This window comes from Suncus etruscus, chromosome 14 (genome assembly GCF_024139225.1).
Source record: "Suncus etruscus isolate mSunEtr1 chromosome 14, mSunEtr1.pri.cur, whole genome shotgun sequence".
NCBI classification, from domain to species: Eukaryota; Metazoa; Chordata; class Mammalia; order Eulipotyphla; family Soricidae; genus Suncus; species Suncus etruscus.
The window spans coordinates 84,350,415-84,372,239 of record NC_064861.1 but is presented as its reverse complement, the minus strand read 5'-3'; the positions used below and the strand labels follow the sequence as shown (position 1 = coordinate 84,372,239).

Here is a 21,825-nt window from a genome sequence, read left to right as displayed (position 1 = left end):
GTTGTGGCACCTCAAACCCCTTCTCCCCCCCCCCCCAATATGCATCAGCTCAGCTAACATTGTCTTTCCTTGCTGTCCTTTAAATTACTCTTACATGAGGGCTGGAGTGATTGTACAGCCGTAGGGCTTTTACCTTGCATGTGACTGACCCTGGACAGATGGATCTGGATTTAATTCCTGGCATCCCATATGGTCCCCTGAACCTGCCAGGATCGATTTCTGAGCACAGAGCCAGGAGTAACCCCTGAGCGCCACTGGGTGTTGCCCAAAAACCAAACAAACAAAAAATTACTTTTTCACAGCTCCTGGAAACCCAGACCAGAATCTTGGAAAGTTTGAATCCAGCCCTGCAGATGCCCTGAGTCTCTGGAGCATCCTGCACCGAGATCTCCAAGCATCAAAGACCAGATCATTCATACACCAGGCTCTTGCCTGGGATGGGAATGATTCTGCCAAGCTGGAGCATATTCAGTATCCGGCAGCAGTTTTCGGAGCTGTGGACCTCCTGGAGGTGTTTCTTTTTCTTTTTTTTCTTTTTTTTGGATACATATAGCAACTGAACTTTAATTCCATCAAGTGACAATTCACCGAATGATCAGGGCTCTGACAGGAGTTCCTCATGTCTTGCTGCTTCCTCAGCTTCTTCCTGATTCATTGCAGCACTTCACTTACCTTTTGCCTTTTTTAATTAAAAACATTTTTTGTTGTTTTGGGACCATATGGGATGCTGGGGATCTAACCCAGGTTGGTTGCGTGTAAAGCAAAGGCCCTACCTGCTGTGCCCATATTGCTCTGCCTAAATTCATCACCTAGGGGATGTGGGGGGGGGGCGGGGGTTTGGGCCAACCAGCAGTGCTCAAGGGTTATTCCTGGCTTTGTGCTTAGAAATCACTCCTAGCAGGCTTGATGGACTATATGGGATACCTGGGAATCTTGTGCAAGGCGAAAGCCCTACTCACTGTGCTATCTCTCTGGCACCCCATATTGTTATTTTGGGGGGGGTTGGGTCACACCCGGCAGCTCTTAGTAGCTACTCCTGGCTCTAGGCTCAGAAATTGCTCCTGGCAGGCTCGGGGGACCATATGGGATGTTGGGATTCGAATCACCGTCCTTCTGATTGCAAGGCAAATGCCTTATCTTCATGCTATCTCTCCTGCCCCCATATTATTTTTCAAAAGCATTTAATGCCTGCTCGGTGATTGACTGGCTTTGGGACACACCCAGAACATCTCCTAGGATCATAGCAGGGATCACTCCCTGAAGTCCTTTGGAGGATTTGTCTGAGATGCTGTGTTCTTGGGGATGGAGATGCATCAGGGATGGCTTTGGGGGGCGGCGCAGAGGTGTTTTCAATAGAGAACAAGAGAAACCTTGGCCAGGCATCTGATTGATTACTGGGGTGCCCGCAGACAGTCCAAGAAAAGCATTCAGGAAGCAGCGATTAAGGCAGCGGCTACTCGGGGCGCGGTGACAGAAGACCGGGGCGTGGTCACAGGAGACCACGCCCACAACCGCTCAGAGAGGCCACACCCACAGACCACCAATGGGAGACCACGCCCAGAACCGCGCGCGCAGGGCCCGGGGCGGCGCTGCGAGGTGACGTCATGCGCGCGACGTCGCCGCGCGCATGCGCTCCTTCCCACGTGCGAAATCCCCAGACTCGTGTCGCCCGGGACGCGGCCGCGCAGCTCCGTGCAAGCCATGAAGCCAGGTGCAGGCCGGGTTTGGGGGTCTTGGGGGCGATCGGGATCGGGGGGCCGGGCTGGAAGTCGGGGTGCTGCGCTGGAATTGGAGGAACTGGGCCTTGGAGGACTTGGGCGCAGGGACGCTTGAGCCTCAGGGGCTCCTGTCCCCAACCTGAATTGGGGTCCCTGAGCCGGAATTGGGGGGTCTGGAGGTGTTGGACTTGCCGGCTCTGGGAATTGACGGATGCACGTGAATCGGGGTGTCTTGAGTTCTTAGGTTTGGTGGGACGGGGTCGCGGCCTGGCCCGGGTTGGGGTTGGAGTTGGAGCCTGAGTTGTTATTGGGCTTTGGGGGACGGCAGGCCTGGCATCTCAGGGTGTGGTTTTGGGGGAGTGGGAGAATCCCTGATCTTGGTTTTAAGGGCTAGATCGGGGGGATAGCCCTTCACCCCCGCGTTTGTTCCCGCTGTCACTACCGGGCCACCCTCTTGGCCCCTCTCCCAGTTTCTCCACGCCCCGGAGTGGAGGAGGATTCCATCCCCTTCGTCCCGCTTTACCGTGCGTGACGTTCCTTGGCACACTTTGCCGCCCTCCCCTTCTTCGAAGGGGGGGCGGATCCCCAGGATCAGATGGGGGATGACAGGCCTTGTAATCCCCACGTTTGCCAAGTGGGGAAATCGTCCTGGCCTGGTTTGCGCGGGAGAGACTGTTAGTCCCTGGGCAAGAGTGGTCCTGCCCCTTGCATTTCCCCCGGAAATTCTGATAGTTCCATCTCACCTCTCGTGGTGGAAAGGGGAGACCCGATTTTGACCACAGAAGAGGGGCCCGGAGAGATAGCACAGCGGCGTTTGCCTTGCAAGCAGCCAATCCAGGACCAAAGGTGGTTGGTTCGAATCCCGGTGTCCCATATGGTCCCCCGTGCCTGCCAGGAGCTATTTCTGAGCAGACAGCCAGGAGTAACCCCTGAGCAACGCCGGGTGTGGCCCAAAAACTAAAAAAAAAAAAAAAAAAAGAAGAAAGAAGAGGCTCCTTTCTAAAGTATCAATCCTGTCCTCTGCTTTTTTTTTTTTTAAAAATGCTGTGTGACCTTGAGCAGATAGCTTCATCTTTCTGATCCTCACTTTCCCTGTCTAAGAAAATAAGTTGCTATTTTAAAATCCAGCGAAGGCAAGATGGTCATCGTTTTGCAGAAAGCGCATCGAAACATATTACACAATATGTTAATTCTGTGACAAAGCTGGAAAAAAGCATCTGTACCATGCTTAGTATCATAATGCTGGCTTTTTTCTTTCTTTCTTTCTTTTTTTTTTTTTTTTGATTTAGGGGACTCAAATTAGTCTATTTTTCCTGCTGTGTCAGCTCTTTCTAAATTGGGCCAACCATCTCCTCCCTCAACCCCATTCCTTACCCCCCTCTGCACTTGGGGAAATCTTCCACAAGACCCAAAGTGTCTTTTAATTTTTTTCCTTAAGGGGTTTCCTTCTGATTCTGCACTCAGGAATCACTCCTGGCAGGCTCCCAGGACCATCTGTGGTGCTGGATATCAAACCTGGGTTGATCTTGTGCGTGTCTAGCCTACCCACTGCATTCTCACTCTGGCCTTACCAAAAGGGTCTTGGGAACGTTATTTTGTTTTCCCTCTTTATTTTGGGCCCTGTTGAGAAATGGGATCATCTGGGGTTGCGTGTATACATACATGAAGGGGGTTTAGGTGGACCAGGCCTTGCCCAAGTTTCTTGTCTCTTAAGTGTTTGGGGATCTGCTAATTAACTGTGGGTGGATTCTCCCTCCCATACTACAAGTTGGGCTTGCAAGTAGGTCTGGAGTCCCGAGCAGTGGAGCAGCGGTAGGTCGTTTGCCTTGCAAGGGGTTGACTTAGGACGAACTGCGGTTTGAAACCGCAGAGTCCCATATGGTCTCCAGCGCATATGGTCTCCAGGAGTAACCCCTAAGTGTCACTGGGTGTGTCCCCTCCCAAGTAAAGGCAAGAAGGCCTGACTAGCAGACTGGTACCATTGGGGCATCATACCTGGTGGGACTTGCCAGGGACCACTTACTGTGCCAAGGAGACCGCTTTGGATTGGCTGTGTACAAGGCAAATACAGCTCTCGGACCCTGGACATCTAAATGTGGGTGGGCATGAGGGAGGAGGGTTTGGATGAGCAAAGGAGTAGGGTGAAGGTAAATGTATCTTTGGCATGAACTCGTTTGGGGGCCACACCCAGTGGTGCTTGGAGGTTACTCCTGGTATTCAAGAGGTCAGATCATGTGACTTGGTGCTAGGGATTGAACCGAGGCCTCCCATAGGCAAATCAAGTGCTCTGCTATTTGAGCTATTCCTTCGCCCCCTAGTGGCCGAGTTTGAGATGAAAAACCCCAGTTTTAAACCAGAAAGAGGGGTCGGTCACCTCTTGTAGAAGCAGAATGGAGGGTATTTGTGAATGTAAGTGGACAGTGGTGAAGGTATTGGTGTTGAAATATATGCATGAAACCCAGTCATGAATAACTTTATAATTTCACAATGACTTAAGTTAAAAATAAAATAAAAGGGGGGAAGATTAGTAAAACAGCAGGTAGGGTGTTTGACTTGCACTCAACTGACTTGGGCTCTGTTCCTGCATCCCACATGGTCCCCTGAGCACCTCCAGGAGTAAGCCCTGAGCATCTGCAGGATGTGGCCCCAAACTCCTCCCCAAATTCCCCCCAAAAAGTCTAGGAACCCCCTACACACACACACACACACACACACACCAAACACACACACACACACACACACACCACACACACACACACACCCCAAAACTGAGAGGGAAATGTGTGTTTTGAGGAGGACTTCCAGGATGTCTTTCCCAAGAACCCCAGGACCTGGCCTAATATAATATACATTTTTTTTTTTTAGTATCTGGGGCAGATAGCTGAGCCCACCCACCAATACTGTACCCACATCCCGGTATTACTGCACGAGCTGGGGTGCGGAAGGCACAGGCCTGATAGCTTCCCCCAGTAGAAGGGGTGCAGCAGCCATAATTGGGGTACCTATTTGTGTATTTGCAGGTTTGCTGAGTGAACTTTTTTGTTTGTTTGTTTTTGGGTCACACCTGGCAGCACTCGGGGGTTACTCCTGACTCTGCTTAGAAGTAGATCCTGGCAGGCTCGGGGGACCATATGGAATGCTGGGATTTGAACTGGGGTCCATCCTAGGTCAACCGCATGCAAGGCAAAAGCCCTACCGCTGTGCTATCTCTCTAGCCCCTGGGTGAATCTTTATAAGACTCTGAGGTGGGAAAGGCAACCCAAAAGAACCTTCCCCGTACTTGGAGTAGGTGGGTGAAGGGCCAGGTGTGTGCCCTCAGCTCTCCCAATCATTTGGGATTTTCACCATGAGGTAGAACTTGGGGCTCAGGGAATCTCCAACAGATATCCTGATTGCACCTGTACCTGGCCAATGCCCCCTTGCCTTGAGCATGTAGATGGTCATACTGGCGTGACTGTGTCTGGCACAGAGAGGCAGTACAGGGATAAGGTGCTTGCCTTGCACACAGCCCACCAGGGTTCCATCTCCATAGCCAACCAGATCCTTTAAGCCCAGAGCCAAGAGTCAACCACTAGGCAGGCACCACACAGTGTGGCCTGAAAACAACACACCCTGTTTGATTATTGATGGAAAACAAAAGAAAACGGGGGGGGGGGGGGAGAGCAGCAGCTGAGCATGCTGTTTGAAGGAGGAACATGTATGTACCCCAGGACCTGGGTGCAGGGAAGGGGAGGCAGGTGGTTGGGACAGCAGAAGTTGAAGGGGTAGGAGCTGGGCTGTTTTGGGGGAGGTGGAGCCTGCAGGGATGGATGAGGAGGGCTGGACTTAGACTCCCAGTGCAATCTTTTTTTTCTATTCTATTTCATCTTTTTTTTTTTTTTTTTGGTTTTTGGGCGATACCCGATTGATGCTTAGGGGTTACTCCTGGCTATGAGCTCAGAAATCGCTCCTGGCTTGGGGGGACCATATGGGACGCTGGGGGATCGAACCTCGGTCCGTCCTACCTTAGCGCTTGCAAGGCAGATACCTTACCTCTAGTGCCACCTTCCCGGTCCCCTATTTCATCTTTTTTGGGCTTTTGTTTGTTGATTGGTTTTGGTACCGCACCCTGTGATGCCCAAGGGTTAGTCCTGACTACATGCAAGATGGTCAGAGAACCAAATGGGATGCTGGGGATCGAACCTGGGTCAGCCACATGCAAAGCAAACACCCTACCCACTGTGCATCACTCTGGCCTCCGAATGTGATCATTTTAAGAATAATAAAAGAAAAGCTTTGCTGTCACTGCAGTTTCCCAGGCCTTTACTGTGTCTGGCACAGACAGACAGTCACACATGCACACATACATGCCTACATTGTTCTATAACGAACCACCCAACCCAAAGGGTAACTTCCTGCCCCCTCTCCTCAGGTTCTCTAGCACTTAGGAGGCCGGAGCCCACCAGGAGACTTTTTATAAGCTCCCCAGCTCCAGGCCTCTGGCTCAAAGACATCAACCCCTAGGTTCCCGGATTGGGGTGCTTTTTGGTTTGATTTGCATGTACTAGCAGGCAGGAGGCTTTGAGCTGCAGGAAGACTTGCCTTTTTCTGCCTGGTTGCTTTGTGGGCTGCGGGCAGCAGAGGGCGTAGCAGCTCGAAGGTAGCCCGGGCCTGGGGCTGTACCCAGCTCGGTTCTATGACCTGCCACTTGAGGCTGGTTAATGTTTCCTGGAGGAAGAGAATCATTTACAGCAGCTGAGTATTCACAGCCTTCAGGATCTCCAGCGATTTTGTGGGGAAAGGACATTCAGAACAATTCACCCACCCTCCTCCCCCAATACACCCCGAATACGGACTCCTCCTGTAGCACCAGAAAAGCTCAGCTTTGAATATTGTATATGAATATTGCATAAAGGATGATGCTCTGCCCAGTGTGATGGAAATAACCACTCTCACTGTGCCTTTGGTTTGATTTGTGTGTGTGGGGGTTCACACTGGGCAGTGCTTGGGGATCACTTTGGTTAATGGGGATGGAACTCAGGTCTCTGCGGGCAAGGCAAATGCTACAGCTCCCAGTTTCCCTGTTGTCTACACCAGGAACCCTTCTGGTTGTGGATCAGGGGGATCCCCCGTTTCCTTGTTCTCCCCCCATGGGACACTCTGGGCATCTCCCCAGCTCCCCAAATGCCCCGGCCCTGATCACAGCTTCTCCGCTTTTCTGCAGGGTTTAGCCCCCGTGGGGGCGGCTTCGGCGGCCGTGGGGGCTTTGGAGACCGTGGAGGTCGAGATGGCGGCCGAGGAGGCTTCGGAGGGGGCCGTGGGGGCTTCGGCGGGGGTCGTGGCCGTGGAGGTGGCTTCCGAGGAGGACGTGGACGAGGTGGCGGCCGAGGAGGTGAGTTGGGGGCGATGGTGGCAGAAGTGGGGAGTACAAGGAGGGGTGGGGTCTCCCCATCAAGGTCTCTCTCCCTTATAGGTGGGGGTGGCCGCGATGGGTTCCAGTCTGGGGGCCGGGGCCGAGGCCGAGGAGGGAAACGAGGAGGAGGCCAGTCGGGCAAGAATGTGGTGGTGGAGCCTCATCGGCATGAAGGTGAGTGAGGAGGTCCAGAAACCCACCCAGGTTATGTGGTGAATCTTTGGGGGGGTACCCAATCTTCACCTGCTTCTGCTCCCCCTCTCTAGGGGTCTTCATCTGCCGAGGGAAAGAAGATGCTCTGGTCACCAAGAACCTTGTCCCTGGGGAATCTGTGTATGGGGAGAAGAGAGTCTCCATTGCGGTGAGATTGGCGGGGTCCCTGTCCCAGCCACTGTCCCCCTATTCCCAGTCCAAACAGACACACCTGCCATTCTGTGGGTTTCAGGATCCAGACCCACCTTTGCAGGTTAATCAGAGGGCCCAAAATGTTCTCACTTACTCTACACACCCAGGTTCTTCTGTGCCTTCCAGCACGACTCATTTCCCTGCTCCGAATTGCTTCCTCTCCTCCCTATTCTGCTCATGAGGCTGCTGTGGGACTCATGTGTCCCCCATGTGTCCCCATGTGGTTCTACTGGCTTTGCTGCTGCAACTCCATCTTGGCGTCTCTTGCCTCTCAGCTTCCCCAAGCACCTCCTTGCCTGTCCCCTGTCTACTCCTATCTCTCTGCTCTCCTTTCTGTGCCAGCCGTGCCCACGGGGCAAGGGACTGGCCCACAGAACATACTGGCAGAGTCAGTGCTTGTTCAGTGAGCCTGTGGGTCTTCTGGTGGCATGTCTTGATCTCGAGGTTCATTGTCTTTACTGCCCCTTCTCCTGGAGTCATAAACCACAAGGTGCCCACATTCACAACTCTTGGGCCTTGGTAGAACTCCTGGCTCCTTTGAGGGCCTGCAGGCTGGAGGGTCCTGTAGAAGAAGCCTTTGCTGACGTCCATCCTGTCTCTCCCGGTCCAGGAAGGAGAGGACAAAATTGAATACCGGGCCTGGAACCCCTTTCGCTCCAAGCTGGCAGCCGCCATCCTGGGTGGCGTGGACCAGATCCACATTAAGCCTGGGTGCAAAGTGCTGTACCTGGGCGCTGCCTCCGGCACCACCGTCTCCCACGTCTCTGACATCGTAGGCCCCGTAAGTAGATTGGGGGGGCAGTGTTAAGGGGTGTGAGGTCCTCCTTCCTTTGTCCAAATGCCCTTGACTAACAGCCTCAGCTTGAACCAGGTTGGATTTTCGAAGTTGTTGGAACCAAACTACCCACATCCTCAACTTAGCTGGAAGCAGGAATCAGTGTGCCTTGTGTTAGGGGACCCAGAGCTGAGGGCATAGCCCCCTGTCGGTTACCCACTTTGGACATGTTTGGATATTTTTTTAAAATTCTTATTTTTAAACTTTATTGATTGATTCATTGATTGATTGGTTGGTTTTGGACCACATCCAGTGGTGCTCAGGGGTTATTTCTGGCTCTGCACTGAGAAATTGCCCCTGGCAGGCTGGGGGATCATATGGAATGCTGGGAATCGAACTGGGTCCCTCCTGGGTCAGCTGAATAAAAGGCAAATACCCTACCGTTGTGCTATCTCTTCGGCCCCAAACATGCTTGTCCCCAAAGTCCAGGCCACTGTTTTCTCCTCAGAGGACAGATGGTCTTGGCTTTGGGATATGTCTGTGTGGCTATACCGACTCTCTTTGGTTTAGAATTTTCCTTTGTATATTTTTGGGCCAGATCGAGCACTACAAGGCTCGTTCCTGGCAAGACTTAGAAGAACCAAATATGGTTTCAGGAATTGAACCCAGGTCTATCATGTGTCAGCAAACGCTCTAGCTGTTCAGGCGGGCCACACACCTCCTCCTCTTTCATAATTGGGGGGGAACCCTGTTCAGGTGCAGGCCTTTGAGAGGAAAGGGTCCAGCTGTGAGTTTCTTGACTTCCCTGTAAGGGCTGAGAGTTAATTCTCTGAAAGTGGTGCCTGCCCACTGCTGCCCTGTGGCTGCCCTGTCTGTGCCTCCATCTCTAACTTAGTGGCCTGGCTTTGCTAGAAGCCTGCAATTAGTCTGGCTCTCAGATTACTGGGACTGATCCACCTCTGGCCACTTCACATCTACTCTGTAAAACATCCCTTAGCCTGTCTGGAGAAACTGCACCAATACATAAGGTCAGTCTTGGCTGACCCTCCTTCTGACTTTGGGGATTTGGGGATTTGAGGAAGCACTTTGGTTTCTTGCAGGATGGTTTGGTCTATGCTGTGGAGTTTTCCCACCGCTCTGGACGGGACCTCATTAACTTGGCCAAGAAGAGAACCAACATCATTCCTGTGATTGAAGACGCCCGGCACCCGCACAAGTACCGCATGCTCATTGGTGAGGCCCAGAAGACCAGGCTTTCTGGGGTTTGCTTAGCTGTTAGCTCTCTGCCTATAGCTAGTGGACTAGCAGGATTTGGAGTCACTCAGGAGCTCCCTCCTGCCCCCTCGCCTGGGCCCCTCTCTGCTCTGGACCCGTTGACTCACTCTGGGCTTTTGTATAGTTTAAAAGCCTCTTTAGATCCCTTATCTACAACTAATAGAAAACACGATCTGAGTATAACCTTCCCAGAGGCTCCCAAGTGAAGATCAGAGTGTAAAAATGAATTAAAAGCATTAGGGCAGCTTGGTATAAACTATTTCCCAGCCCCCTGTAATCAATGGGAATACTTTGATGCCTGTTTTTCAAAAGGTGTAAATGACCTGTTCTTATTTTTATTTAATAAACCTGCTTTAAGAATAATCCTCTGGGGCGCTGGAGCAGTGGCACAAGTGGTAAGGCATCTGCCTTGCCCTCACAAGCCTAGGGCGGACCACAGTTCGATCCTCTGGCATCCCCCAAGCCAGGAGTAACCCCTGAGTGTCACCCGGTGTGGCCCAAAAAAACAATAAACCAATAAATAAATAAATATAATTCCTTTGGGGGCTGATGTAACTGATGCCTTACGTGCATACCTGGTTTCTACTCCTGACACCCTTTGTCCTGCAGCCTGTTATTGACAACACAGCAGTCTAGTCTGGACGTGCTTACCTTGATTTGACGTTTTGATGACTAATCTGTCTCCCTGCCAGACCAGGTCATGGTTCAGAGCAGAGTCAGGCGTGGTGTATCTCTGTTATCTTCAGCCCAGGGTTGGCTGCAGAGGCCACCATGGTTTGCTAGGGGACTGCATACATAGTTCAGAGTCTGTCTTGGTGTGGGGATGGAGGTCTGAGAGAGCCTGGAATCAGGAAAACTGCAGGGAACCTGCCAGCAAGAACTGGGAAGATCCATTGTCTCAACTTTTAACTGCCACTGTTTTTTCCCTAGCAATGGTGGACGTGATCTTTGCCGACGTGGCCCAGCCGGACCAGACCCGGATTGTAGCCCTGAATGCCCACACTTTCCTACGTAACGGAGGACACTTTGTGATTTCCATTAAGGTGCGGGCCTTAGAGGGATCCTTTATCTGTCAAGCATTCAAGAGATCCTCCATCTCCTGCCCCTACTTCCTCCACCAAATTCCTGTCAATCAAACAGCACAGAATGGCAAAGACCTGTTAAAACCAAAAGCTTTGGATTGAGAGAAGTATGGGAATGTAGCAGTCTAGTGCATGATATATGGGCCTGGTCAACTGATTTGTGCCAGTATTTTAGGTATAAAAATTATTAGGGCTGGAACAATATTACAGCGGGAGTGGTGTTTGCTTTTTGCATGCAAATGACCCAGGTTTGATCCCTGGCATCCCATATGGTCCCCCAGGCATCCCAGGAGTAATTTCTGGGTGCAGAGCCAGAAGTAACATCTCTGCACCACCAGGTATGGCCCAAATCCCTCTCCCCCCAAAATTATTTGTTCCCATAATGTTGACGTAAAAATATGTGTAATGTGTTTAGAATAGTCTAGAATAAATACCAGATAAGTGATAAATGCAATTTTGGGGTGGGGTTGGTTGGATTTTGTTTTCAGGGTACACTTAGCGATAGGCTACTTGCAGTATGCAGTTTGGGGTTCTCTTGTGACGCTCAGAAAACCATGAATTGAGGACTAAACCAAAGCCACCTCTTTCCCTGTGCATCAAAGCATGTACCTCCCCCAAACCAGTAGATCCACCTTTTTTATTTTTAAATCTCAGTTCTGAAATTCAAAACTCTCCTCGCACCCTTCAGCCTGATGCACCTTTAGCTACATTCGTTTCAGTCATAGCAGATGTTGTATTATTGCTGTTACAGGTGAGTAGAATTTGGAGAAATAAAACACTTAAGCTATGAAGTTGAACCTGAGGCATTTAGATAGATGTCGAGGGCCTCGGCTGACACTTACTATCCCAAACCCAGACCGAATTAAAAATTACCCAGGAGGGGCCGGGAAGGTGGCGCTAGAGATAAGGTGTCTGCCTTGTAAGTGCTAGCCAAGGAACGGACCGCGGTTCGATCCTCCGGCGTCCCATATGGTCCCCCCAAGCCAGGGGCAATTTCTGAGCACTTAGCCAGGAGTAACCCCTGAGCATCAAACGGGTGTGGCCCAAAAACCAAAAAAAAAAAAAAAATTACCCAGGAGTCCTTCCTGTACATTTCCATAATGCTTTGAGTTCCAGGTACAAGCAAGATTTTGTATTTTTATTTTTTTGTGGTGCTCAGGGGTTAGTCCTGGCTTCTTGCTCAGAAATTGCTCCTGACAGGCACGGGGGACCATATGGGACTCCGGGATTCGAACAGATGACCTTTTGCATGAAAGGCAAACGCCTTACCTCCATACTATCTCTCCGGCCCCAAACAAGATCTTTTGGTTTGAGCTCGGACCTCCTGCCAAATTTCGCGTTTCTCTCCCCCACAGGCCAACTGCATCGACTCCACCGCCTCGGCCGAGGCCGTGTTCGCCTCAGAAGTGAAGAAGATGCAGCAGGAGAACATGAAGCCGCAGGAACAGCTGACCCTGGAGCCCTACGAGAGAGACCACGCGGTGGTCGTGGGCGTGTACAGGTGAGCACGGTGTGGGTTCTCTGTCCCCAAAATTGTGGGGACCACCGATGGAGGTGACAGCTGCTGACAACCACCCCCCTTCTCTCGCAGGCCCCCACCCAAGGTGAAGAACTGAAGCCCCCTTGCCCACTGGATGTTGAGACTGTTGCTACCATTACACGTGTTTTTTTGTATTAAAAAGACTCCTCCGTCTGCCCCGTCTGCTGCTGATTGCTTGACGACCACAATTGACAACATGGCGCATGCGCCCTTGGTCGACCTGGGTGGTGGTGGGGGTCGGCTTGTGCGTCGGTTCATCCGGCGCATGCTCCGTCCTTCGCGCTGCCGCGAACCGGATTTCCGCGCTGGGGCGGGGCCGCAGCTCACTGCGCATGGGCGCCAGTCCGCGCGGGTTCGCGCAGGCGCAGAGCGCCGCTTGAGCGTCACGTGAGGCGACCGGCGGTGGGCGGGGCCGGGGCGGAGCCTGGGCCGGGGGGGCCGGTTTGTTGTGGTCGCCATCTTGCTGGTGGCATTACTGGGTAATCGGGCCCTGGCTCGGCGCGTCCGGCGGATCCCCCTGCAAGCCAGCGGGCCAGGTCTGAGCTCGGGCTCGCACCCCGAGCAGCTTGAGTCCCCTGACCCGCGCCCTCAGGTAACGCGACGCGGCGGCCGGGGTGGGGTGGGGGGAAGCGGGAGCAGGCAGCTCGGGATCCGCCCTGGCTGACGGCGTCGCGTCGTGTCGCGCCGCCGCGAGACTCGGCACGAGGCCCTCGCAGGGGACCGGGGCGGCCGTGACCGGCTCCAGCGAGTTCCCGGGGGCCGGGGCCAGGCCCGGGGGAGCGACCTGGGGAGGGGTCGGGCCGGGAGGGGGGAGCGGCGCCTCGCGCTCCCGCCCTTTGTTTGGGCTCGGCTCGGCGGGCGCATCGCCGTCGCCTAGCAACAAGCGGCCCCGGCCGCTGATTGGCTGGGCTGCCGGCGCCCGCAGCCAATGGCTCGCTTGTTGCCATGGCGGGTGTGGACTTGGCCGCAGCTCGCTCGGGGCCCCGCCCGCCCCGTCTGGGGGCGGGGCGTCGAGGTCCCCGGGGGCGGGGCCGGGAGGGAGGGGCGGGGCCGGCGGGCGAGGGATCACCGCCCCTCCCCCGGCCACCTGCTCTCCCTCCCCCGCCCTGCCCCTCCCCGTGTGGCCTGGGCTGACCCTCGGCCCGGCCCCGCCCCGCCCGGCCCCCGGCGGCGGCGGCGGCGGCGGCGGCGGCGGCGGCTGTTGTCACCCACCGGCCGGCCCCTGCCCTCCTGTCCCGCTCGCCCTCCCCGCCGCGGGGCTTGCTGGGCCGGGCCGGGCCGGGCGGCCGGACTGCGACAGGGCAGCCCGGTCTGTCTCCTCTCCGCCGCTGCTGCCGCTGTCACCGCTGCCATGCTGGCCGCTCGCCCACCCCACTGGGGGCCCCACCGCGCCCCAGCCCCCCGTGGGCCCCGCGCCAGCCTGGACCCGGGTAGGGAGGGGGTGGGAGCCGGCGGCAGGGCCCAGGCAAGAGGGGGGCGCCCAGAGAACCGGGGGTGTCTCCGATCGCCCTAGGAGAGGGGTCTGCCCTGGAAAGGCCAGCAGGGCCAGAGGAGCTTCTTGCTTGGTGGGTAGCATGGCAGGGAGGGCGCCGCTGTGGGAGCCCGAGGTTGCATCTGGGGGGACTTCTAGGAATGGGCACAGCTTTGGAGTGACTCCCCGGGACGAAGGAACGTGGACAAGGGGGCGATTGGGAGTGCCTGGAGGGGTTTTGGGGTTCAGATCTATTGTAAGGGGGGGAAAAAGGAGCATTACTTGAAACTATCCGCTGCACCCACTAGGCTGGGTCGGAGGAAGGGACCTTGGAGTCAGGGGGTGCCACCTAAATATGTAGCAGCGGGGCACAGGAATAGATAGATAGGGTGGGGTGATGAGACGAGAGAGAGGAACTGAAGGGAGAAGGTCTTGGCACGATCAGAGGAGGGGATGCAGGGAACAATTGTCTGGGACTGGTGTAGGAACTCTCAGATAACCTTGGTGTGGTCGGAGGTCCTCAAGGACCTTGATGTGGTTGTCGAGCCGTAATAAGATTGTTGTGACTTGTTGGGGTTCCCAAAGACACTCCTGTGATTTGGGGCTGGGGTGATTTAGATGCCGCGAGGGGGAGCTGCTTATGAGCTTTGCTGTGAGAGAGGGGTCCTTTGGACAGTGGGGAGGCAGGAGCCAGGGTTGTATGAGAAGGGATCCTTATTCCCCATGCTCCCTGGTGTCCTGCTTTCCTTCCCTTCTCCTCCTGATGAGTGTCTGTCCTTCCTCCTGTCCTGCCTCGTGTCTGCCCAGATACCTTTCCCGGCAGTCCTCATTTACTCTATGATCCTTCCTGAGGGTCGTGCTGTGCCCCCTCCCCAAGTCCTGCCCCCTCTCCGTGACCACCTGTCATGCCAGTTTGCCCCTCTCTCCCTGCCTTCTCTCACATCCCCTACTTCCTGTCTTCCTGCCTTCTCTCAGGTCTCAGCGGCGGTGGCAGCCGAGGTGCAGGATGCGAGAAGGCGCCCCCCGGCCGGGCTCCCGCTCCAGGCCTCGCTCCCCTGCGGCCCTCTGAGCCCACCATGGCCGTTCCGCCGGGCCATGGTCCCTTCTCTGGCTTCCCAGGGCCCCAGGAGCACACACAGGTACCCGCTTATCCCACCTGTGTGGAGGCTAGATCGGAGGTTCTGGGGGAACCAGAAGACAAGTGTGTTTGGTCTGGGACAGCCCTGTGGAGGTGCAGAGGGTTCTGGAGTGGGACAAAATCGAGGAGTTCCTGTCCTCAGCTCTTGGACGGGTGCTTAAGCCACTCAGCTTCACTAGGAAAATGGCCAGGATCAGCTCTCTGTGAGGGCCACCATGCGGGCCCCAAGAACTCACAGTGCCTGTGCAATGCTGGGGACATGCCCTGGCATACAGCAAACACTCATGGCTGGTCCCCAAGAAAAAAAGTCCAGCTGGGAAGGTGGAGGCAGTGAGCTGGCCTTGGACAGAGCCAGCAGGAATCTTGAGTACAGGGTCAGGACACTAGAAAAATGCAAAGCTAGGAGCTGGTGGACTGGGGGGCCCAGGGTGCTGGATTTGTACCTGAAACTCTAGGTGAGAGGTGAGGGTTGAGAAGGCCCCAGTGAGTGAGGGTAGTGCCAGATGGGGGTGACCTTAAGGTGATGGGGTACCCAGAATGGGTAGTGTCAGGTAGATGAATTGGGGGGGGGCAGAGCAGAGCCCAGATTTCCTCTACAGTGTCTTGCACTGAACTTCAAGAGAGAAGTAAAGGGGTTGGTGGGGCTATCATCAGTTCCATCGCTCACTCAACATTGCTCACTCGTGAGGGACCTGTGGCTCACAGGTCTGTGCCAGGCCCTGCCCCAGGTCCCAGAGACACAGCCAGGAGACACTGGTTCTGCCTGTAGGCACCGCATGTTGTAGGGAGTCAGTGCTGTTGAACCCATAGAGCAGAGTGAGGAACCAGCTCCCCATGGAGTTCCCCCAGTGGTGGTGGGTCTGTCTGCAGGGCCCCCTGCTAATCCACAGTGTCCCCAGGTACTGCCCGATGTGCGGCTACTGCCACGGAGGCTGCCCCTGGCCTTCCGGGATGCGACGGCGGCCCCGCTTCGCAAACTCTCAGTGGACCTCATCAAGACCTACAAGCACATCAATGAGGTGCGGGGGGGGGGGGGGGGGCTACAGGGGGAGCCCAGCATCAGGGATGGGGACAGACACAGAGACACAGGGAGCCCTGCAGTTGAGTCTATCATTCACCTTTCCCATCTTCTGGCCGGTCACTGAGCAGGTCTACTATGCGAAGAAGAAGCGGCGGGCCCAGCAGGCACCACCTCAGGACACGAGCACCAAGAAGGAAAAGAAGGTCCTGAACCACGGATACGACGATGACAACCATGACTACATAGTGCGCAGCGGGGAGCGCTGGCTGGAGCGCTACGAGATTGACTCGCTCATCGGCAAAGGCTCCTTTGGGCAGGTGGGGTGTGACCCAGGGAGTGAGGGGCCTGGGTCTCCACTAACCCTATGCTGGCCTGCCAAGCCCATTTGCTGCTTCCCCTGTGCCTCAGTGCCCATTAGAGAGGCCATTTGGTCAGTTCCCATCCGGTGTTTATAGCACAGCAGGATGCCTGAGGAAGGCTCTGTTTGAATCGGTGGGCCCCGAGATGCACTTGGCTGGGGGGGAGGGGCTCTGTCTTTTCTCCCCTCCTTGCCTAACATGACCCTGGGCTCTGCCCTGGCAGGTGGTAAAGGCCTACGATCATCAGACCCAGGAGCTGGTGGCCATCAAGATCATCAAGAACAAAAAGGCCTTCCTGAACCAGGCCCAGATCGAGCTGCGGCTGCTGGAGCTGATGAACCAGCATGACACAGAGATGAAGTACTACATAGGTGAGCAGGGCCGGGCAGGGCATGTGCCCAGCTTCCCCGGCCTCAGCAGTTCTGCCTGGTTCACATGATAGATAGCACCGGTCAAAGTTTCTCTAGCGGCTGCCTAGGGCCAGGCTTCCTGCAGATGCCTGTGGGCAGCCTCATAGCCCCTGGGGCAGTGCTGAGACTGCCTTCTGGACTCTCACTTGCCCAGGGTCAGTCTCAGGAGAGCTAAGCTCTCCTCTGCCTGGCAGTGCCAGAGCTTGTTTACTCGGCTTGGGGTTTGCCCCTCCTTTACCAAGTTCTGTCCTCTGAAAAAAAATGCCAGTGAGGGTGTGGAGTGATAGCACAGTGGGTAGGACGTTTGCCTTACACCTGGCCCACCCGGGTTTGATCCCCGGAACCCCATATGGTCTCCCTGCCCACCAGGAGTGCTTTCTGAGTGCAGAACCAACATAACCGGGTGTGATCCAAAAACTTAAAAAACCGAACCAAGGGGCCGGGCGGTGGCGCTGGAGGTAAGGTGCCTGCCTTGCCTGCGCTAGCCTAGGACGGACCGCGGTTCGATCCCCCGGCGTCCCATATGGTCCCCCAAGAAGCCAGGAGCAACTTCTGAGCGCACAGCCAGGAGTAACCCCTGAGCGTCACAGGGTGTGGCCCAAAAACCAAAAAAAAAAAAAAAAAAAAAAAAAAAACAAACCGAACCAAAACCCTATAACCCATAAGTGAATTCGAAGTGTTTGCCTTGGAGGCTGGCAGCCTGGGAAAGAAGGAACCTCCTGGGGGAGTCAGTCATACCCTGGAGGAAAACCGCCACCTGGCAGCGGAGGACCCCAAGGTTGCAAGGCTTGGCCAGAGAGGAGAGTGCCTGGCGGTGCGGGCCGCCCCCTCTGAGCCTCCCCCTTGGTCCTGCCCGCAGTGCACCTGAAGCGGCACTTCATGTTCCGGAACCACCTGTGCCTGGTGTTCGAGCTGCTCTCCTACAACCTGTACGACCTCCTGCGCAACACGCACTTCCGCGGCGTCTCGCTGAACCTGACGCGGAAGCTGGCGCAGCAGCTCTGCACGGCACTGCTCTTCCTGGCCACGCCCGAGCTTAGCATCATCCACTGCGACCTCAAGCCTGAGAACATCCTGCTCTGCAACCCCAAGCGCAGCGCCATCAAGATCGTGGACTTTGGCAGCTCCTGCCAGCTTGGCCAGCGGGTGCGGCTCGGGGGTGGGGCCCGTGGGGTGGGTGGGGCCCGGGGCGGGGCTTGGCTCAAAGCCCAGTTCCTGGAAGTCCTGAGCCAGGTTGGAGCTCAGCATTGGGGTGTCTGCAAAGGGATAGAGCTGGGGCTGAGGATACACTGCCATAGGGCAGGAAAAGAGGGAAGACTGGGATGAATTCGGTTTGAAGGATTGACTTTTAGCTAAGGGTGGCGTTTTGCTAAATGTTATTTGTTCGGTACATGCAACTGGGGGTGGATTGGAGGCAGGAAGGGAGCCCTTCAGCTTCTTGGAGACACTTCAGAGGGTGATGGAAATGGCTTGCAGGGAGTCTGGACTAGACAGAGGGAGGGGCTGCAGGCTGCCTAACTCCCTCTGGCATCTGGGCTCCCAGCCAGGCCAGCAGAGGCGCCGGAAGCTCAGGAATTCCGTAAAGTGGGTTCGAGGACACAGAGTTGGAGCCCCCACCAGCCGTGTGGCACACCAGGTCTCCTAGCCTGGGGGGTGGGGGCTGTGACTCACCGCTGCCCCTCTGTGCTCCAGATATACCAGTACATCCAGAGCCGCTTCTACCGCTCTCCCGAGGTGCTGCTGGGCACGCCCTACGATCTGGCCATCGACATGTGGTCCCTAGGCTGCATCCTCGTGGAGATGCACACTGGGGAGCCCCTCTTCAGTGGCTCCAATGAGGTTTGCTCCCAAGGAGGGGGTATGCTGGAGGGGGTGTGCTGGAGGGGGTGATGGCCGGGCCCGCCTGACCACCCTGACTGCCTGCCTGCTCACACGCAGGTGGACCAGATGAACCGGATTGTGGAAGTGCTGGGCATCCCGCCAGCCCCCATGCTGGACCAGGCCCCCAAGGCTCGCAAATACTTTGAGCGACTGCCGGGGGGTGGCTGGACCCTACGCAGGACAAAGGAACTCAGGAAGGTGCGGCCCCCGCCCCATGCCGCTCCTCCTACCCGGGTGCCCCTCACTCTCTCACACTTGGGGCTCCCTCTCCCCACTTCCTCACCCTTGTGTCTTTCCCGCCCTCCCTCTCCCCCTTCTGTCCTTTGCCTTCCCCCCTCCCCACCCTGCCACTCTGAGCTTCTCTCTCCGCTTCCTCTCTTGTGCCTCTGTTTCCCCGTGTGTGTCTCCCTGCCCCTCCTGCCCACTGACGGCCACTCTCTTGCCCCCCCTCCCATCCCCTCCCTGCCAGGATTACCAGGGCCCCGGGACACGGCGGCTGCAGGAGGTGCTGGGCGTGCAGACGGGCGGGCCCGGGGGCCGGCGGGCGGGGGAGCCGGGCCACAGCCCCGCCGACTACCTCCGCTTCCAGGACCTGGTGCTGCGCATGCTGGAGTATGAGCCGGCCGCCCGCATCAGCCCGCTGGGGGCTCTGCAGCACGGCTTCTTCCGCCGCACTGCCGACGAGGCCACCAACACGGGCCCGGCCGGCAGTAGTGCCTCCACTTCGCCCGCACCCCTCGACACCTGCCCCTCCTCCAGCACCGCCAGCTCCATCTCCAGCTCGGGTGGGTGCCCAGTGCCAGAGAGGGGAGTGAGTGCAGGGCATGGCACAGCTCTGCTGTGGCCTGACCCGGAGACCTGGTCTAGTAGGCTATGGTGCCCCCCCCCCCCGTGGGGGCTGGGCAACCAAGGGAGCTGTGCCCTAAGGTGCTGTTGGGCAGCACTTCCTTTTTGTTCACGTAGAAAGGTAGATTTTCAGGTCACTGAACTTGTCCTTCCCAAAGAGCAGTAGTGGGGCTAGAGCGAGAACAGTGGGAAGGGCTCCTGCCTGGCATGCGGCAGACCCAGTTCAGCCCCCGACCTCCCATAAGGTTCCCTGAGCACTGGCAGGCATATTCCTGAGTGCAGAGCCAGAAATAGCTCCTGAGCATTGCCAGGCGGCTCTAAACCAAAAGCAGTAGGTATGGGACACTGACAAGACCAGAGGGTGTTGCAGGCCAGCACTCTACCCTCTGCAAACTGGAGCTTGAGGTCTCCAGACCCCTCTCTGGAATCTCCCCCCCCCCCCCAATCTCAGGACAAGGCTCCATCCTTCAAAAGAGCCCTAGACCCCCAACCCAATCTTGTGTACCAGCCTCACCCTCGGTTCTACCCGGCACCCCTCACCCAAGGCCTCTTCTTTTCCCTGGCACTTCAGGAGGTTCCAGTGGCTCCTCCAATGACAACCGGGCCTACCGGTACAGCAACCGATACTGTGGGGGCCCTGGGCCCCCCATCACTGACTGTGAGATGAACAGCCCCCAGGTATGGGGCTCGAGGGTTCTTGATGGGGGTGGTAGATGTCTGGGGCCTCAGGCCCCGGGGTCTCCCTCACCTGTTGTGTATTTCTTCTTAGGTCCCACTTTCTCAGCCGCTGCGCCCCTGGGCGGGGGGTGATGTGCCCCACAAGACACATCCGGCCTCTGTCTCCGCTGTGTCACTGCCAGGGGCGGGGGCCCAGTTACCCCCCCAACCCCGATGCCTTGGCCGACCCCCATCACCCACCTCACCGCCTCCCCCGGAGCTGATGGATGTGGGCCTGGCGGATGGCCCCGTGGACTGCTCCCTGCCTCACCCAGCGCCTGTGCCCCAGCACCCGGCTGCCTCAGCCCTCCGGACTCGGGTCACAGGAGGTCGCCCGCCCCTCCCGCCTCCCGATGACCCTGCAGCCCTGGCACCTCGCTTGGGCCTCCGCAGTGTGCCCCAGAGCACGGCAGCCAGCTCATGACCCCGCCCCCTCCCTGGGGCCCCTCCTGAAGCCATACCCCCCCACCCACCCATCTGGGGGCCCTGGGCTCCCATCCTCATCTCTCCCCTCGACTGGCATTGCTGCTACCCAGCTGGGGTGGGTGAGGCCTGCACTGACCGGGGCCTAGGGCAGGGGGTGGAGGAGAGGGGTTCAGGCACACCCTCCCACTAAGGACTGGACCCTCGGCCCCCTTCCCTTTGTTTTCTATTTATTGTACCAAAGACAGTGGTGGCCCGGTGTTTGGGAGACCCCTCTCACCCCAGGGCCCTAGGAGGGGGTGGGGGCAGGTAGGGGGAGATGGCCTTGCTCCTCCTCGCTGTACCCCCCAGTAAAGAGCTTTCTCACATGCCTGCCTGAACGTTTGCAGGGGGTTGGCTCCCCTCGCTCAGTCCTCAGAGGCATGGTGGGGAGTGGTGATTGGGGCCGGGGTACAAGAAGAGCTCTGTCACCGGGGTGTGCCCCGAGCAAGTTGTGGGAGCAGGCAGGGCTGCTGCAGGTCTGCGGTTCTGGAATCCTAGTCAGAGTCCTGGATAGGATTCAAGCCCTTGTTGGCTCTCTCCAGGGTAAATTCAGATCCTGACAGGCCCGGGCCCCAGCTCTGGCCTATCTCTGGTGGCATCAGGTTCTACCCCAAAAGCCAGGGTTCTCACAGAATCTGCAGGGGAGAGAGGCTCCTTATGCCAGGTAGGCATCCGCTAGGTGCTGAGTGCACGGAGCAGGCCATGGTGTCATCTGGGGAATGGCAGGAGGTAGCAATGGGTACAGACTATGCCCCCCTTCCCACGTCTTGTGTCGCCCTTTGGAACCATTGCCGAGCAAAACATTTTGAGATTTTCAGACCAAAAGATATTCCAAGGTTCCAGGTAAGTGAGCTTGTTTCCGTGGCATTTTTGGAAACATTTATCTCCCAAACGGTCAGTGTAGGGGCACCTGAACCAAAAGGTACCATCTATAAGTGCTGGTGTGGGGTGCTTTTTGGAAACGTGGCGTCGGATTTCGCAGGCTTTTAATTTGCTCCCGGCCTTGGTCGGGGAACTACAAAGGCCAGAATCCTCTTTGCTAGGTGTCGAGGCGGGCTCTGGGCTAGCCAGTCGGCAGTCAGGAGTGAAAGGGGCCGGCTGTTGGGGGTCGGGCCATCAGGAGCTTGAGGCCGTGATTGGGGGGCTTGAGTGAGGCTCTGCGCAAGCGTTCGGTAGGGTGCTTGTCGCAGCGGCCCGAGGGCTCGCCTCTTCCGTGGCGTTGCTGAGCCGGAGGTAGGAGGACCCAGAGGCCTCGGGTCCTGCTCGGCCAGCTAGCGAGAGGTGGCCGGGGCATGGGGCGGGTGTGGCGGAACGAGGCAGCGATGTGAGC

The 21,825-nt window shown here is 56.6% G+C and overlaps 3 protein-coding genes across 4 annotated transcripts in view; all 3 read left to right on the top strand.

The window, feature by feature from the left end:
* The window catches only part of AKT2 (AKT serine/threonine kinase 2), a 350,831-nt gene that overhangs the window by 242,356 nt on the left and 86,650 nt on the right, over positions 1-21,825 (top strand). The gene's annotated exons all lie outside the window — the stretch shown is intronic.
* FBL (fibrillarin) lies at positions 1,639-12,340 on the top strand. Its single transcript, XM_049787233.1, has 9 exons — positions 1,639-1,711; positions 6,922-7,093; positions 7,133-7,284; positions 7,377-7,471; positions 8,126-8,296; positions 9,391-9,523; positions 10,496-10,608; positions 12,003-12,148; positions 12,239-12,340. Exons 1-9 carry the CDS (start codon positions 1,702-1,704, stop codon positions 12,261-12,263), a joined length of 1,017 nt encoding a protein of 338 aa, XP_049643190.1. The 5' UTR covers positions 1,639-1,701; the 3' UTR covers positions 12,264-12,340.
* On the top strand, positions 12,634-20,821 carry DYRK1B (dual specificity tyrosine phosphorylation regulated kinase 1B). 2 transcript variants are annotated; one of them, XM_049787162.1, is made up of 11 exons: positions 12,634-12,779; positions 14,634-14,797; positions 15,696-15,815; positions 15,946-16,134; positions 16,400-16,547; positions 17,446-17,732; positions 18,279-18,425; positions 18,525-18,665; positions 19,057-19,252; positions 19,885-19,991; positions 20,083-20,821. In XM_049787162.1, the coding sequence occupies exons 2-11, from the start codon at positions 14,735-14,737 to the stop codon at positions 20,452-20,454; spliced, it is 1,770 nt and encodes a 589-aa protein (XP_049643119.1). In that variant the 5' UTR covers positions 12,634-12,779; positions 14,634-14,734; the 3' UTR covers positions 20,455-20,821. The 2 variants fall into 2 exon arrangements, with proteins under 2 accessions (XP_049643119.1, XP_049643118.1); XM_049787161.1 differs by having other exon boundaries at positions 18,937-19,252.